The 17,136-nt window shown below is 52.4% G+C and overlaps 1 protein-coding gene across 2 annotated transcripts; it reads left to right on the top strand.

Moving 5' to 3' along the window:
• The first annotated feature begins 9,873 nt into the window (after positions 1 to 9,873).
• On the top strand, positions 9,874 to 10,588 carry LOC110575607. 2 transcript variants are annotated; one of them, XM_044917266.1, is made up of 2 exons: positions 9,874 to 10,326; positions 10,358 to 10,482. In XM_044917266.1, the coding sequence occupies exons 1-2, from the start codon at positions 9,953 to 9,955 to the stop codon at positions 10,395 to 10,397; spliced, it is 414 nt and encodes a 137-aa protein (XP_044773201.1). In that variant the 5' UTR covers positions 9,874 to 9,952; the 3' UTR covers positions 10,398 to 10,482. The 2 variants fall into 2 exon arrangements, with proteins under 2 accessions (XP_044773201.1, XP_044773200.1); XM_044917265.1 differs by having other exon boundaries at positions 9,874 to 10,588.
• The last annotated feature ends 6,548 nt before the right edge of the window (positions 10,589 to 17,136 follow it).

The raw sequence follows: 17,136 nt of genomic DNA, 5'->3' as shown, positions 1-17,136 counted from the left end.
TGCACGCTTGCTAAATGTCAGAGAGGCTCTAGGCACTTTACACTCAAGAACTCACCGAACTCTCACACCGGTCCAAGGGAGGACTGTTGTTATCAACCCCATTCTGCAAGTGACAGAACGGAGGCATGAGGGGTTACTTGGTGGCTTACGCAAAGTTCAAGTTCTTTTCTTTGTATCCCTCCCCCTCCCTCCTTGAGGCCCAAGTTCTCGAGCACAAGCAAGACCATTGCTCATGAAGGGCAATACTGTGTGTTATACTTAGAACGACATGCACATCCCCAGTGCAGAGCAAGCAGGTTGTCTGGGGGCTTCTCAGACTTGGCCTGATTTTTCCCAGCCAGCAGAGAGATACCCCGGGTCGGGGCTGGGCAGCACATGATCCAGGACAGGCCCTGGGAAGGTATGAGCCAGGAGGCAAGGGACCAGGGCAACTGACAGGGGCTCTGCAAGCTATGGGAGGATGCCAGGTGTGTGCACCCAGCCAACCTGCAGGCTTTGATCAAGTGTAAATCTGGGCCTGCTCAGAGTGATCACATCTGGGACCCAGGATACTTCATCAGAAGTATTCACGCCAGGGGCGCCTGCATGGCTCAGTCGGTTGAGCATCTGCCTTCGGCTCAGGTCATGATCCCAGGGTCCTGGGACCGAGCCCTGCATCCGCATCAGCTCCCTGCTCAGAGGGGAGTCTGCTTCTCCCGCTCCCGCTCCCCCTGCCTGTGCTCGCTCTCTCTGTCAAATAAATAAATAAAATCTTCAAAAAAAAAAGTATTCACGCCAGATCCTGGTACCTCAAAGGCCATCAGAGTTATGAGGTATTAGCACTGAAATATGCATAGGAACCCCTGGAATTGTGCCAGGGCTAAAGAGGGGGAAATCTTGGGAGGTGGGGGTTGTACAGCTGCTGTTTCGGGCAATCAACAAGCCCAGGGGGCAGAATGAAGCAGAGTGGCCCGTGCTGTGCTTTGACTCCATGTCAGGAGCCAGAGGGGAAACGGAAGCCCGTGGAGGCATGACCTCACACCCCCAGCCTGTGACATCGCATGCCAGGTCCTGACAGAGTAAAGGCTGGGGAAGCCGCTGGCTAGAACAGAGGTATCTTCGGCAACTGCTGGTGGTGGGATGGAAAGGTGGAAATGGAATTTTGTTTAAATATGATGCTATTTTGAAAAGTCTAATGTGAAAGTCCCTATTTAAAAAAGAGTTGACTCTACATTGAAATTGGTTGGTGTTTCCACACCCACATGTTGACTAAGGCCTTGGAAAACAAACTTCCTGGTAGATCCTGATTCAAATCACTCGGGAGTGAATGCTTCAAGGTACAATCCCTGAGCTGTGAGCAGAGGGGCCTAGCCAAGAAAAACCCTGTGTCTGTGTTTATGAAAAGGCAAACAGATCCCAAAGGGAGGCCCAAATCCTAGCTGGCTTTGAGCACAAGCCCTCCAGGGAAGAACAGAGGGATCTGAAGCAGGTCTGAGCACAGCTTCTCTGGGACCCCTGTTGGCCCCCTTTCTCTGTGTTTCTGAGAAGGGCAACGTGGAGCCTCCTCCATTAGCACCCACTAAATGCTGGGCCATTCGCTGCATCTTCAGCACGAAGCCGTATGAAATATGTGCATATTAATGCCTCAATGTCCCTTTTCTCAATGCAGAAATAGGGTAAGCAGAGTGACCGATGTCCCAGTTTGCCCCAAATAGTCTCAGCGCATGCTGTTGTCCCAGCATAATTAATGATCGCTTTCCCCTCCGTTCTCAAAAGTGCCCCCGTTTGGATGATAAATTATATATAGACATCCTAGGTTAAGCGAATTGCCCAAATTCGCCCAGCCGGTGAGTGGCAGAGTTGGGATTCGAACCTGTGTTTCGTTTTGTTCAAAAAGCAGACCGTGTGGGAGTTCCTCCTCATTCACAATAACAAAGACAGTCAGGGGTGTTAACTGCAGAGCTCAGGAGAAGCCCTTTGGGAGCTGCATGCCTGTTCTCCCTGACCCCCAACCTAGAGCCTCCTGGAACCTGTCTCATGTGTCTTTGTGCAGGAAGAAGCACCCCAGTGGCGTCAAGCTCAGCAGACGAAACACACACCCTCACCAACAACCCACTCTGGTGTGTTTGTTTTGTTTGCTGAGTGTGTTCCTCCCAGTTCCTCCACGATAAAAATGCAAGAACTGGCTTCCCCATTTGGACCACCAGCCCAGCTTCTGGGCCCCAGCCTCCAAGCCAGGACCACGTTAGCTCACCCCACTGAGAGGCCCTCTTTCCCTCAGAAGGCTGCCCTGGGGCCTGCCCTCAGGCTTCTTTCCATGGCTTCGGAGACACACGGGCTTGCCGGTCATCCCAAATTCCTGTGCAACAGCTGTGTGTCAGGACTGCAGAAATGATCCAATCCAAGCTCATTTTTACCAGTGAAGAAACTGAGGTCCCAAGAAGTCAAGTGACTGGCCCAAAGTCATAGAGCCAAAAGCTGAAGCCAGAAGACCAGGTCTCCTGACCCCGAGGCCAGGGTTCTTTCAAGCTCGGTTGGTCCCAGGGTGGCCTCGGGCTGTCCAGTGTGTGAGATACCTCTAGTCACCCCCAGAGAAGTCGTCTGTGTGATGAAGCTTGTTAGATGCCTGAGACCAAGACGTGTCTGCCTGACCCAGTGCCCCAGACCTTGAATCCCAATCTCAGGGTTAGCGGCAGGGTCATTTGCTCAACCACCCACTGAATCCACTTGCCTGCCCCCCAGCCAGGTGGTTATACACAAACACCCCCAAAGTCAAAGAAATCACCACTCCTGAGGGGGCCTTCAGACAACCAGCTACTAGAAATGTCTTCCTTGTACTGAGTGGACAATGGTTTCCTTTCACTCTTTAGCCTTGGTTTCCCCCACAAAGACCCAGTGCAGGGCAAACGTGACCCCGCTTCTCCTACACACCCTGAAAACCACTGCTCTTTCAATTATCCTTCACGTGCTGTTTCAGTGGTAGGAGAGGTGCCGAGACCCGAAGTTGAAGCTCATCTCTGCCCTTTGCTGTGTGGCTTGGGACAAGTCACTGAGCCTCTCTGAACTTCAGCTGGCTCATGGGAAATATGGGGAGAGCATGAGAGTGTTTTCTTCGATGGAGATTATCAGGATATGATGACGTTACCCACGTAACAACCAGCTAGGTCCAGTGTCTGGTACAGTAAGCATTTACAAACGGTGACATTAATATTCTCACTTTTCTTCAACTTCAGACTATATTTCTCTAAATGCAGCACCAAAGCTTTTGTTTCTTGGGAAGCCACATCACACAGGCAACTTTTCTCACCAGCCACAACCCCTGTCCCTTTGCCCCACACAGAGCTGCTAATACAGTCCCCCCACGAGCGGCGACTCTCACAGACGTGCTTTGTTCTCTCCCTCCCAGGGAGGCCAGCAGCATCGCAGCTTGGACTTCATCCTCCTAGAGGCTGTCTGTATGTCTTGTGGCCCATCGGGACCATCCTTCAAGATCTGAGATGTGCAGAGTGGGGGAGACGAGAACCACGTGAAAACCACAAAGGCTCAAGCCCGTGAGGCTGCAGCCGGCCTCCGCTGGCCTTTTCCCCCTGCGGGTCCCTAAAAGCCTGCCCGGCTGCCCAATGACGTGACCCCTTTAAGCCCGACTGGCCGTGTGGACCTTCGGCCCACAATTGTCTGCAGAGGAGCCCTTGTGGCCCTTTTGAAGTTAGCGGAGTGAAGTGTGATCTTAGTGAGCTGGAACAGGTCCCGATAAAGTGGCCTCCTCGGCCAGGGGGCCTCCCCTCCGCAAAGCCATTAACATGGGAAGCCCAGCTGGGGCTGAGCTTTCCTGGCTGGGGCCTCTGGCCCTTCCGCTGGCCTTTGATCACCGGACAGTAGGAAACTTACGGCTCAAAGGGATAACTCCCTCCGGCCCCCTTGGTTTACAGATGAGGAAACGGAGACCCAGAGAGCGGCAGCGACTTGCCTGAGGTCACACAGCTGGCGAGGGGCAGACCCCGTGCTGGGAGCCCTTGTCCACACTGACCAGGCCCTTCTCAGGCAGTACAAAATGGTGTGTGCTCAGCGAGAAAAAGAAGAGAGGACCCCGAGGACACCGAGGACACGGTGACTATGGAAGACTCGGTGTCTTTCCCTGGAAAGTGCTGGCGGGCCCCCGGTGCCTGCACACAGGCCAGGCCTGCGGGAGGAGGCAGGGAGAGCCGCACAGGTCTGACGAACACCTGCAGCCTTCTCGAACACAGCGCTGCTGGTCCCCCGGGGCCAGCAGGAGTGCGGCCGGGCTGGTGTGTCGCCGGCCTCTCCAAGGCCTCACAACGCGGGCGGGCGCTTCCGCCGCAAAGGGCTCCAAGGTGACTTGGATGATGAATAGGGCCAGGCCAGACTCCATCTCCTGGCGGTTGTGAGGATTAAATATGGGCTTAGAATAGTGCCTGACAGGTACTCCAGGGCTGGCCGCTGTCATCACCGATGCCATCACCATTCCCAGGACATCTGTCGTTCTCCTCCACCCTCAGGGCTGATTTAGCCAGCCAGGCCACGTCCCCGCCTTCCCCCGCCTGGGGAGAAAGGAAGGCTGTTCTGGCCAAGGATGGACTTGTAGCTGGGCTCCTCGCCCAGACTTCCAAACCCACCAGTCAGAGGGCCCCAGGAACACACCACAGGATCTCTGGACTGACAGGGGGCCCCCCACAGCAGGTGAGAGGTCCGGCTGCAGTGTGTGGAGGGGTCAGCCTGTCCTCTGGCTCTCTGAGCTTCCAGAGCACCTGAGGGAGGGAATTCTCCTGTTCTAGATGTAACCCCCTTCCTGGTCTCTGGGGACGCTTCTCAGGAGTGGGGGCTGGGAAAGGGCTCCCCCAGCCCCGAATGCCTGCAGATCCCCCCAGAACAAGATATAGGGGTAATTCCCACCATCTGAGTGAGTTGGGGCAAGGAGGCAGGGGGACCTGGTCTTTCTTTTCAGCCTCGGAATCTTCGTGTGTGGCTTTCTGGCAGCAGATTGATGTTCCTAGTGATGTCTTGCTCAGGCTGCTGTGAGAAGTAGTTGGCATTCGTAGGGATTGATGGGATGGAGAGAGCCAGAGCCTGCTGGGGGCCTCAGGGAACCGTTCTCCAGAGTGTCCACAGTTTACCATTCTGTATGTTCGAGATCTGACTTCTTCTTAGCCTCTTCGGAGAGTCTTAGCTCTTTGAGGACCAAACCCAGGACACTTCCTCCCTGTGAAACTCCTCACAGCGACTAGCAACTGATCTTCACTGTGGTCACACAAAGGGATGAATGAATGGTGAGCTGGTTCTCCCACTTGGCAGCATCCCAGCATCCCTCTCTCTCTGCCCCCACTCCATCCTAGAGTAAGTACCGTGTTTTAACATCACATTGATCAGCGAAGAGACAGAGACAAAGACAGAGTCCCACCCCCGAAGAGATCCCTCCCATAGGCACTACATGGCACACAGTGCGGGGGTTGCCCTCCCAGAGTGGTACAGATGTGGAGAGAGCACAGGGGAGAGGGACATGCTCTGGCTAAAAAGGGTAGAGTTAGGGAAGGCTTCCCAGAGTAGGAGATGGGCTCTGAGCCAGCAAATGTAGAGGGTAGGGATATGGAAGGGTGTTAAAGGCATCCCACCCCAACGGGGCTGCCTGAGCAAAGGCGCAGAGGCAGGAAGGCGCAGGGAAGCCTGGGGACCACTGAGAGATGAGCAGGGCTGGATGTGGGGCAAAGACAGTGTTGAGGTGGAGACAGGAGCAGGGTTCCACGTGACAGGTTATCCTGAGGGCAGTGACATCCTCAGTGGCGCCCAATGTCTGCACGGTCCCTCCATCAAAGGAGCAGTAGGGTCTTTCAAGCCTAGGACCAAAACCTGGCTCTATGTTTTGCTGGCTGTGAGATGTGGACAGGTCCCTGGCCCTCCCTGAGCTCTGATCTCCGTTTCTGGAAACACAAGAGATCAGAGTCTCTCGCCAGTAGAGTTCCTCAAACAATTAAATAAATAAAAGGCTGCTCATGTTGACCCTTCTGAGTATTCAGGTCACATGCCACGGGCCGGCCTTCATTCTGTGGTCTCACCTAGCTGCAAGGGAGGCCAGGAGATATGGTCTCTCACTCAGCTGTTCTCAACCTGACCAGATTTTGCCCCCACCCCTGGGCGACACCTGGCAAGGTCCGGAGACATTTTTGGTCACTTCTGGGTGGGTGGTGGTGGGGAGAGGCCAGGGGCGCTGCCAAATGTCTTACCAAGCACAGGACAGCCCCCAACAAGAAAGAATTCCCCAACCTAATACGGCTAATAGCGCTGAGGTCAAGAAACCCTCCCTGGATTGGGCAGCCAGTGCTTGGGGGTCCTATTACAAAATGAAGGTGGGGAGCAGCAACATGGGGGGCAAGCAGCAACGTTGCTATGCTTACAGATACCGAGGGCCACATGTTTGAGGAGGATAAACTGATACCTTTTCCCAGGGTATCTCTCTCCAGCAGGGATCAAAGCGTTAAGTCAATGGGCTTCGAGGACTATCAAGAATGAGCCCACAAGACAGGGAGGATTTGTGGCTGGGCAGTTCTGAAATCTCAGCCCCTGGGTGGCCCACCCAGAACCGTGCCACCAGGGAGGCCGGAACCCACAAGCCTCCCAGGGAGACGGGGCCCCACAGGTGAGGTTCGCCACCTCACCCTGCGGCATTTCCCCCTCCTGACGGTTTTCCACGACATAACCTGGGATCTTGTGAAACCTACTTTGGATTGGTTCTGTTTTCCAAGGACGCAAAAACTGAGCTGAGCTCAAAGGAGGGTGAGAAATGAGGGGCTTTCGTTTCCAGGAAAGACGGCACAGTAGAACTTTCTGGCTCATTCACAGGACAGCACCGAGTCACCTGCCTTAAATCGCAGCATGAGAAAGTGGCCGAGAGAGGAGTACAGATTTGGGTATATTCTAAGGAACTATCCCACTATTTCACTGTACTCTCTCTGAATCAGGGGTTTATTGGGCATTTACAATATTCCAGAAACTGTCCCTCACACTCCACAGATGCTACCTCCTTTAATCTCTCCAGAGATTGATTTGCCTGAGGCCACAAGCTAGTAAAATGCGGAGGGACAAGCTTTGACCTTGGGAATGTCTGGCCCTATAGCTCACGCTCTTTCCACACCACCTCTAGCTGCAAGAGGGCCAAACGGGGATCTGACCTATTGTCAAGCGGCCGCACTTCCAAGGAGGGGGGGCACCCCATCTCCGTCACTTGCTCCGCCGTCTCACCCACAAACAAACCTCAGTCTGGGGATAAACATTGCCAAGAATGGCGTCATCCACTCTCTGGTTTCTAGCTGGGGAAAACAGGAGGCCAGAGTGGTCAAGTGGCTTGTTCAAAGCCACACAGCGAGTCAGCAAGTGACTCAAAAGCCCTGCCTCGCGTGGCTTTAACGAATAAACAAACGGCGATGGGGGCCACAGCCCCAGCCACCCTGCAGATTTTGCCAGGCAAGCTGAGCTGTTGATCTGGGGAAGAGGTCCAGCAGGGAAGAGACCCCAGGTTCTCATAGCTGTGGGACTCCTGGGGGCTGTGCAGAGGAAACCAGCAGGGGAAGAAAGGTTGTTTTTGCCGGCAGGCCCGAAGGAAGCAGCAATTACTCCAGGATACACGTGCTCCAAATCCATTGAGCAGAAAGGCCCCAGTTTTAGATAGATGCTCTTTCGAGCCTTAACCACACCCAATGCCACAAGCCAGCATTTGTCAACAGGAAGCCCATCCCAGGGATGCGTCTTCTGTTCCCTAGCTCTGGTTGCCCCGGGGCGGGGGGTCCTGCTGGGGGTTGGTGGGAACCAGAAGCAAGGGGCTGGGCCACCAGACCGAAGGAGCCAAGCCCAGGGATGACCTTCGGGCCTCTAAGGAAGGCAGCTGTGTCCAGCAGCCAGGACCTCAGAGTTTCCCAGGCCAGGTCCACCACGAAGGGCCTGAAATAGCTCTGAGGTTCTATGTCCATGGGGCAGGGAGGCCAGAGGCAGGGACTGCGGGCAGTGGGAAGGAGCACAGCACGGCTTTGTTGGGGCCGCAAGGAGCTCCGTGCCCACCAGGCTGTAGCACCTGCCAGCAACAGAGCGGGGTAGAGATGCCGGCTCACGGCTGGGCTTAGCCGAAGGAGAAAGCCATCTGTTAGGCTATGAAAGTTGATGCAGCGAACCTGAAACTTATCACTGGGAAAACATTCAGACAATCCAAATGGAGGGACATTCTGCAAGAGAACAGCCTGCGCCCAAAATGTTGATGTCATAGTGGTATTATTCATAATAGCCAAGAAGTGGACACAACACCAGTGTCCATCAACAGATGAACAGATAAGCAGGACGTGGCATATCCCTGTCGTGAGATATGAAGCCACACAAAGGAATGAAGAACCGACACGTGCTACGACATGGATGAATCTTGAAAACGTGATGCTCAGTGAAAGAAGCCAGCCACAAAAGGCCACCTACTGCTGTAGGGTTCAGTTTCTGTGAAATGTCCAGAATAGGCAAGTCCATGGAGACAGAAAATAGATTAGCAGTTGCAATGGACTGGGGAGATAGGGTATGAGCGACTGCTAATAGGTCCAGGGCTCCTTGTGGGGTGATGGAAAGTTCTGGAATTAGATAGTGGTGCGAGTTGCACAACTTTGTGCACATAGTAAAAAACCACTGAAGTGTACACTTAAAAGGGTGAATTTTATGGTCTGTGAATTATATCTCAATAAAAACTGGCTTTAAAACATGGTAACTAAATGCAGTGTGTGGTCCTTGATCGGACTCAATATTGGGGGAAAAAACAGTTACAAAGGACATTATTGAGATAGGGACAGGTGAAGATAAGCATTGTATTAGATGCTAGTATTGTATCAATGTCCAACTGAGTTGACATTGTCTTGAGTTGATGACGGTGCTGGGGTTCTTTGTCTCTACCCGTTCTCAGTAGACATGGCAGAAATGTTTAGAGTGAAGTATCATGATGTCTGCAACATATTCTCAAATGGTTCAGCATTTACAAAAATGACAAGGTTCAATAATTTGCCCAAGGTTGCATAAAAAGAGACCAAGTTAAGAAATCAGATATCAGGGGCACCTGGGTGGCTCAGATGGTTAAGCGTCTGCCTTTGGCTCAGGTCATGATCCCAGGGTTCTGGGATCGAGCCCCACATTGGGCTCCTGGCTCAGCAGGGAGCCTGCTTCTCCTTATCTCTCTGCTCTCACCCTGCTCATGCTCTCTCTCTCTCTGTATCTCTGTGTCTCAAATGAATAAATAAAAAAACCTTAAAAAAAAAAAAGAAATCAGATATCAGGGGCTCCTGGGTGACTCAGTGGTTAAGCGTCTGCCTTCGGCTCAGGTCATGATCCCAGGGTCCTGGGATCGAGCCCCACATCGGGCTCCCTGCTCCGCGGGGAGCCTGCTTCTCCCTCTCCCACTCCCCCTGCTTGTGTTCCCTCTCTCTCTATGTCTCTCTCTGTCAAATAAATAAATAAAATCTTTAAAAAAAAAAAAAGAAAGAAAAGAAATCAGATATCATCAGGATGCCTGGGTGGCTCAGTCGTTAAGCGTCTGCCTTTGGCTCAGGTCCTGATACCAGGGTCCTGGGATCAAGCCCTGCATTGGGCTCCCTGCTCCACGGGAGGCCTGCTTCTCCCTCTCCCACTCCCCCTGCTTGTGTTCCCTCTCTCGCTGTGTCTCTTTGTCAAATAAATAAATAAAATCTTAAAAAAAAGAAATCTGGTATCATCTAGTGCAGTGGGTGAAGAGCATGGGCTCTCCAGCCAGACTGCCTGGGCAAACATGCATCCCTGCCCCTTAGAGGCTCTGTGACCTTGGGCAAGTGACTTAACCTCTCTGTGCCTCATTCTCCTTATTTTAAAAGTAGGAATAATGAGCTCGGTCTCTTCCGGTCGCGGGCAGCCGGGGCACAGAGGGCGGTCGCGGCGGTCGCGGCGGGCAGCGGCGGGCGGCAGCGGCAGAATGCTGGCTACCAGAGTGTTTAGCCTAATTGGCAAGCGAGCAGTTTCCACCTCAGTGTGTGTACGAGCACATGGAAGCATCATGAAGAGTGAAGACTATGCTCTCCCGAGTTACGTTGACCAGCGTGACTATCCCCTGCCTGATGTGGCCCACGTCAAGAACCTCTCTGCTAGCCAGAAGGCCTTGAAAGAGAAGGAGAAGGCTCCCTGGAGCAGTCTCTCCATTGATGAAAAAGGTGAATTATACCGCATGAAGTTCAACGAGAGCTTTGCTGAAATGAACAGGAGCACGAATGAATGGAAGACGGTTGTGGGCACCGCCATGTTCTTCCTCAGCTTCACTGCTCTCATTCTGATTTGGGAGAAGCACTATGTGTACGGCCCCGTCCCGCACACCTTTGAAGAGGATTGGGTGGCCAAGCAGACCAAGAGGATGCTCGACATGAAGGTCAGCCCGATTCAGGGCTTCTCAGCCAAGTGGGACTACGACAAGAACGAGTGGAAGAAATAGAGGAGCGCACCACTCACCCATCTGAGCCTCACCTTGCTCTGCCAGATCCACACAGCTCAGCATCTTCACTGGAAACCATTACGTTGCGTCACCAGTGCTAATAAACGAGCAGCTTACGTGAAAAAAAAAAAAAAGTAGGAATAATGAGGGGCGCCTGGGTGGCTCAGTCATTAAGCATCTGCCTTCGGCTCAGGTCATGATCCCGGGGTCCTGGGATCGAGCCCCACATCGGGCTCCCTGCTCGGCGGGAAGCCTGCTTCTCCCTCTCCCACTCCCCCTGCTTGTGTTCCCTCTCTCGCTGTGTCTCTCCCTCTCTATCAAAAAAATAAATAAAATCTTTAAAAAAAGAAGTAGGAATAATGAGACAACTATAATAATGCTAGTATCTACCTCCTGGTGTTATGTGAGTTAAAACACGTGGCACACTGAGAGTGCTCTGAACCTGTTTGGGGGCAAAGATCTGAAACTAAGTCTAGTCTGTTGCAGAGATGAGACAGATCTTCGTGCTGCCCCCTCCCCAGAGAGATGATGGAATCTCCTATGTTGCTGGGATGGAGAACACTTGGAAAAGGGCAGAGTCACAAGAAGGCAGGAACTGATGGGTGAACAGGTCAGGGAAAGGGATGACAAGCCACTAGGGACAGGACCTCAGAAATCAAATCCAGAGGGCATAGGGGAGGGGGTGGGAGTGGGGAAAGGTCACACGAGTTGGGGCTGACAATGACGATGCCCTAAACTGCAGGAGAGGAGACAGCTTCTAGCGGAAACGTCCCATGTTCCAGCTGAGGAAACGGGCCAAGAGAGGGGCATGATGCGATCAGAAGCTTACAGCAGGTAGTGCAAAGCTGGGAAAATATTGGCAGGACTCCTAGTCCCATGCTGTAGCCCCGGTAGGAATCTTCAGAACATGGTTTCTGTTGCCGGAGAAATGAAAAACACCTGGATACTAAAATAATGGGTGTCATTAAAAGGTTCTTTGGGGACCTATCATTGTTTTCAATACTTCCAAGACTCGGAATGCAAACTGGGGCAGCCACTGTGGAAACCAGTATGGTGGTTCCTCAAAAAATTAAAAATAGAACTACCCTAGGACCGATTAATGGCACTACTGGATATTTACCCAAAGAAAATGAAAACACTAATTCGAAAGGATATCTGCACCCCTATGTTTATTGCAGCATTATTTACAATAGCCAAGATATGGATGCAGCCCGAGTGTCCATCAAAAGATGGATAGAGTAAGAAGATGTGGCACGTATATATACAATGGACTATTATTCAGCAATAAAAAAGAACAAAATCTTGCCATTTGCAATGACATGAATGGAGCTAGAGAGTATCACGCTAAGTGAAATAAGCCAGTCAGAGGAAGACAAATACCATATGATTTCACTCATTTAAGAAACAAAACAAAGGAACAAATGGAAAAAAAGAGAGAGAGAGAGACAAACCAAGAAACAGACTCTTAGAGAAGAAACTATAGAGAAGAAACTGATGGTGACCAGAGGGGAGGCAGGTGGTGGTGATGGATGAAACAGGTGAAGGGGATTAAGAGTGCACTTGTCATGATGCGCACTGAGTGATGTATAGAACTGTTGAATCAATATATTGTACACCTGAAACTAACATAACACCATATGTTAACTACACTGGAATTTAAAAAAAAAAAGACTTCAACTCACCCTACCACCATCCCTGCCCTGTAAATAGGAAGCTGTTATTGAAGGAAGACATTTTCTAATATGGATTGCTTCTTACACGGTGCCCAGCACCATGCTAGGAAATTTACAAAACCCTATCAAGCAGGTTCTATTCCTACCCCCATTCTGCAGATGAGGAAAGCAAGGCTTAACAAGACTGAGGAGTTTGACCAAGGTTGCGGCTAATAAGTAGCAGAGACAGGATTTGAACTCAGGTCCTTCTGGCTGCAAAAACTGGGCCCTTTATGCTACACCAGTGATTTCCAATGTGGGTGCTTATGGCCCACGAGCTGTGTGGGAAGTAACATTAGAATGTCTATTTATTTATTTTTTAAATATTTATTTATTTCTTTGAGAGAGAGAGAGTGTGTGTGCGCACATGAGGGGAGGAGCAGAAGAAGAAAGAGAGAGGGAACTCCAAGCAGACTCCTTGCTGGTGAGGGGCCCAAAGCAGGACTTGATCTCTCAACCCTGAGGTCATCACCTGAGCTGAAATCAAGAGTCGGACTGGAGGTTAGGAAACCTGAGCTGGTCTGGTGGCTCTCTGGTCATCCCAGACACAGGCTTCTTCTGTATTTCTGCTCTACTATCCAAGAACATGGCTTTTTCCTCCAAGTCACCTTACCGTTGAACTCCAGGCAGTGAGGAAAGGTAAAAAGGATCCATGCCCCCAACCCATTCATCCCCTTTTAAGGAGTTTTCCTGAAGTTTCTGCTTACAGATCACTGGCCGCATTTTCCTTTTGCCTGGGCACAGTGATGCTAAAATTGAGGTTCTGTCACTGAGCAAGGAAGGGGAATGGGTTTGGGGTGGTAACTAGCAGCCTCTGCCCCAGTCTCCAAAGGCAAGAGGGCATCTTGGGTCAGAGAACGCAAGACAGGACCAGAAATCAAAAGACAGGTTCTGACCTTGATTGAGTCCCTGCCACTGAGTAAGTCCAAGAGCCTCTGAGGGCCTCAGCCCCGAACAGAGGGTGGGGAGGGAAGGGTCAGGTGACGTGACACTGTGAACGGGCTTCGGAGACCATAAAACACTATTCCCATGGAAGGAGTGATGTTTCTGCTACTGCTGTCATTAAACCCAAGAATGGCCAGCTATTTGCTGCAGGGAGGAAGGTGGAGGGGCCTGGAGGGAGAGGGAGGACAGCACGGCTGGGACAAACAGAAAGGGGATAGAGATGCTGCGGGGACTCAGGTGCACTTGGGGAACATGCTGCAAGCAGGACTCGGTTCCCCCAGGGCCTTGTGCCCCAGGACGTGTAAAGCCCGGAGTCTGGCAAAGGCCCCACGCTGCCTTCTTCAGCCCTCAGGGCCTCAGACAAGGAGGCAAACAAACAGGACACCTGGGGGAGGCCCAAACACCCAGGAGAGAAGGGAAGGCCTCCGGGGGCAGAAACCAAGGTCTGGGTCCCCACAGGGCCAAAATAACTTGCTGATTGAGTCAATAAGGCCAACACATTGGTCAAGCCAGTGGGGGAGAAACCGAAACCCCAGCCAGATCTATTATTTAGCAGTTTGTCACCAAGCAAAAATATAAGTCCTAACCCCAACTGCAGGGTTGTTTGGTGTCAGGAGTCACCTTGGGTCAGCCCGAGCCAAGTCAAATGTTTTAGATCAGCTCTCTCCACAGTGCCCAATAGGGCAGCTGGAGGTGGGCTCCTGATGCTGGGGAAAGGGGCGACCTCTTCTCTAGGCCCCCAGGCCCTACGGCCTTGCAAACAGCTCCTTCCCTAACGGGGGTGGTGGGATACTAGGGGTGCACTTGAAGAACGCTGATGCCACGGTCCGCACGCAAATATTTGCTGAAGGCCTACCGTGCACGCATGAGCCCGGGGTAGGGTGGCTTTTGCTCCAGAAGCTGTGAGCTTGCTGCTTGGGGCCTCTTCTTGGTGCTGGGGTGCAGCCCATTCTCCTCCAGGTCCCTGGCAGTGCTAGCTATGGAAAGTCGGCCGTTCAGAGTTCAAAAACTAATTGGGAACAGCCCGTGGAGGCCAGGGGACAAGGCAGGGAGGCGCGGGATAAATCACAAGCAGCGTAGAGAATTATAAATCTAGTTGCATAGTCCCTCTGGTTTGGCACAGATGAAGTGTGTAAATCAAGCTTCCGTAGTTCTGCTCTCTAGCTCACCATTCCCTCCACTCAAGACGTGAAGCAGAACTCGAAAAAAGAAGTGTTGTCGAAGTAAACGTCAATACAGAAAAGAACACGCATGGTAAGTATAAAGCAGCTTGGAGAAACTTCCCCAAGTGAACACACCCAGATAACAGCATCTTTGAGATCAGGAAGCAGCAAATTGTCGGCCCCCTCAAGCCCCTTTCTAATAATCCCTCCCCAAGGAGTAACCCTATCCTGACCCCCTGCACCATACATCGTTTTGCCTGTTTTTGAACTTCATAGAAATGGAATCCTCCAGGACGTTCTCATTTGCGTCTGGCCTGTTTCACTCACCATCGCAGCAGTGAGATACGCTGTGTGTGCTTGTCACTTGTTCTCACAGCTGTATAGCATCTCGTTGTGGGAACAGACAACACTCTGTCCACTCCACTGTGGATGGACTTTGGGGCTGTTTCCAGTTGGGAGCTATCACAAAAGCGCGGCTACTAAAAACAGGGCTTTCTGGGGCACCTGGGTGGCTCAGTCGTTAAACCTCTGCCTTTGGCTCAGGTCATGGTCCCAGGGTCCTGGGATCGAGCCCCGCATCGGGCTCCCTGCTCCGCAGCCAGCTTCTCCCTCTCCCACTCCCCCTGCTTGTGTTCCCTCTCTCACTGTGTCTCTCTCTGTCAAATAAATAAAATCTTAAAAAAAAACGGCCTTCTTTTCACAATCGGGTCCCATGGCCTTCCTTTTTTTTTTAATGTTTTATTGTAGGAAAATATGTATAATATAAAATTTGTCATCTTCATTTTTAAGTGTATAATTCAGTGGCATTAATTCCAGTCACAGGGTTGTGCAAGCATCACCACTATCTATTTCCAAAATGTTTTCATCATCCCAAACAGAAAATCTGTATCCGTTAAGCAGTAAACCCTTCATTTCCCCTCCCCTCAGGCCCTGGTCACCTCTATTCTAGTTTCTGAGTCTATGAATTTGCCTTTTTCTTGGCAACACACAGAAGTAGAACCACATAACATTGGTCCCCTTGTGACTGGCTCCTTTCACGGAACATCATGTTTTCAAGATTCATCCATGCTGTAGCATGGATCTGAACTTCCCTCCTTCTGAATGGCCAAACCAGAGTCCATTGTATGGGTACAGCACATTTTGTCTATCCATTCATCTACCCATGGACACATGGGTGGTTTCCACCTTTAGGATGTTGCGAATAATGCTGCAGTGAACATTGGCATGCCTCTTCCAGAGGACCTGGTGAGCAGGGAACTGAGATGGGTCCTCACACAGCCAGTACTAAACTGTCAGGGGAATGCAGTGAGATGCTTATCCCCAGGCTACAGGTAATCAAACGGAGGTTTGGAAAAGTCAGGGATCTTTCCCAGGGTCAAGGGGCTGATGGAAGTGTCTGAGACCATCACTCAAATCCTGAAATCAGAACTCTGACCCCAAGCCCAAGGTTTTTATACACACAACACACACACCTATGCACACATTTCTCTCTTGCAACTCTTCTGGTCACAGAAGAAGTTAGATTTGGTTTGCAGCCCAGTTCTTGCTTTAGTTCCAGGTAGAAAATCTTCCCCTGGAGCCGCTAAACCCCTACTTGGGCTTTCTTTTTTTCTTGCTTTGCTTTTCTTTTCTTTTTTCTTTTTCCTCCCTCTTTCCTGGCAAACAGCCCAGGGCAAGAAAACAAGAGAAGCTTCTTGGCCACCTCCACTTAACCCTTAAACTTTGTGCTGTTGTTTTGTTTTTTGGGGTTTTTTTTTTAAGCTACAAGTTTTGTCACACCTCTGCCCTCCTGCCGCCAGGCCCCCTGAGTGGCCCAAGGCTCCAGCTACATTTCTAAGTTCTTCTCTTGGCACAAACAACAGATATCTAAGACCTAATTAGATTTTTATTCAAGGGACATGGAGAGAACCACTTGACTCAAAGTGTCCTCTTTCTCTGCCCTGCCAGAGTCAATTTCGGTAAAAGACACCTACTGTATGTTGGGGCTGCCTGTGGTTTTGTTCTGGGAAGTGATACAGTCCCTGTCCCCAGGGGTGGCCCTGTCTGGCTGGAGGGGAGGGAGAGGGGGGCAGGCCACAGATGGAGAGGAACGATGGAGCCGCAGAGCCGGTGAAGTGGGATTCTGATGGTACAGGAATGCTGCTCAGGGATCTGGAGAGACGATGGGGACACCAGAGGGGACATCCCCAGACATCTCCTACCAAAGGCTCTAGTCATTCACCATGCAAAGGTCGCTTGAACGAGCTAGGCCGCAGGGACAGGGAGCCCCAGACGCGGACAACCCCCAGGGGCCTGCCCAAGCCACGCTCGGGCTCTAAAATAAGGCCCGCCTGCGCACAAACCCGGTGGCCCGCGGGGCGCGGGTTCCCAGCCCCCTCCGCATGCAGGTAATACTCGCCTCCGCGCTGAACAGGGGCTTCGGGCCTCCGGCCGAGCTGCAGCAAAATCCCGCGAAGCGGCGGGCCGGGGAGGGGGGCATCCGCGACGCGGCCCTGGGTGGGGGTGGGGGTGGGGCCGGCCAGGGTTCCCCCCCCCCTCCACCCCCACCCCCAGGCCTCTCTGGCCCCGCTGTCCCCGCGCGGCGCCGGCCTCTCTCTCCCCGCCCCACCCGGGCCGACAATGCGCCTTTCAGGAGCCTCCGCCCCCCATGGAAAATCCCCGCGCGGTCTCCGGGGCGGCGGGCGTCTGCTGCCCTCGAGGCGAGGGATTCCGCGCCCCCGACGAGGTGCAGGGGCAACGCGCCCGGAGGCGCCGGGACCCGCCGGGACCCGACGGGACCCGCCGGGCCTGCCCGCCGCTCGCCGCCCCGGGAGCGCGCAGCCTCTGCCCGCCGGCCCCAGGGGACCCCGAGCCG

Source organism: Neomonachus schauinslandi, chromosome 8, assembly GCF_002201575.2.
Source record: "Neomonachus schauinslandi chromosome 8, ASM220157v2, whole genome shotgun sequence".
Taxonomy (NCBI): Eukaryota; Metazoa; Chordata; class Mammalia; order Carnivora; family Phocidae; genus Neomonachus; species Neomonachus schauinslandi.
The sequence above is the reverse complement of the archived record's forward strand: the minus strand, read 5'-3'. Positions and strand labels throughout refer to the sequence as shown.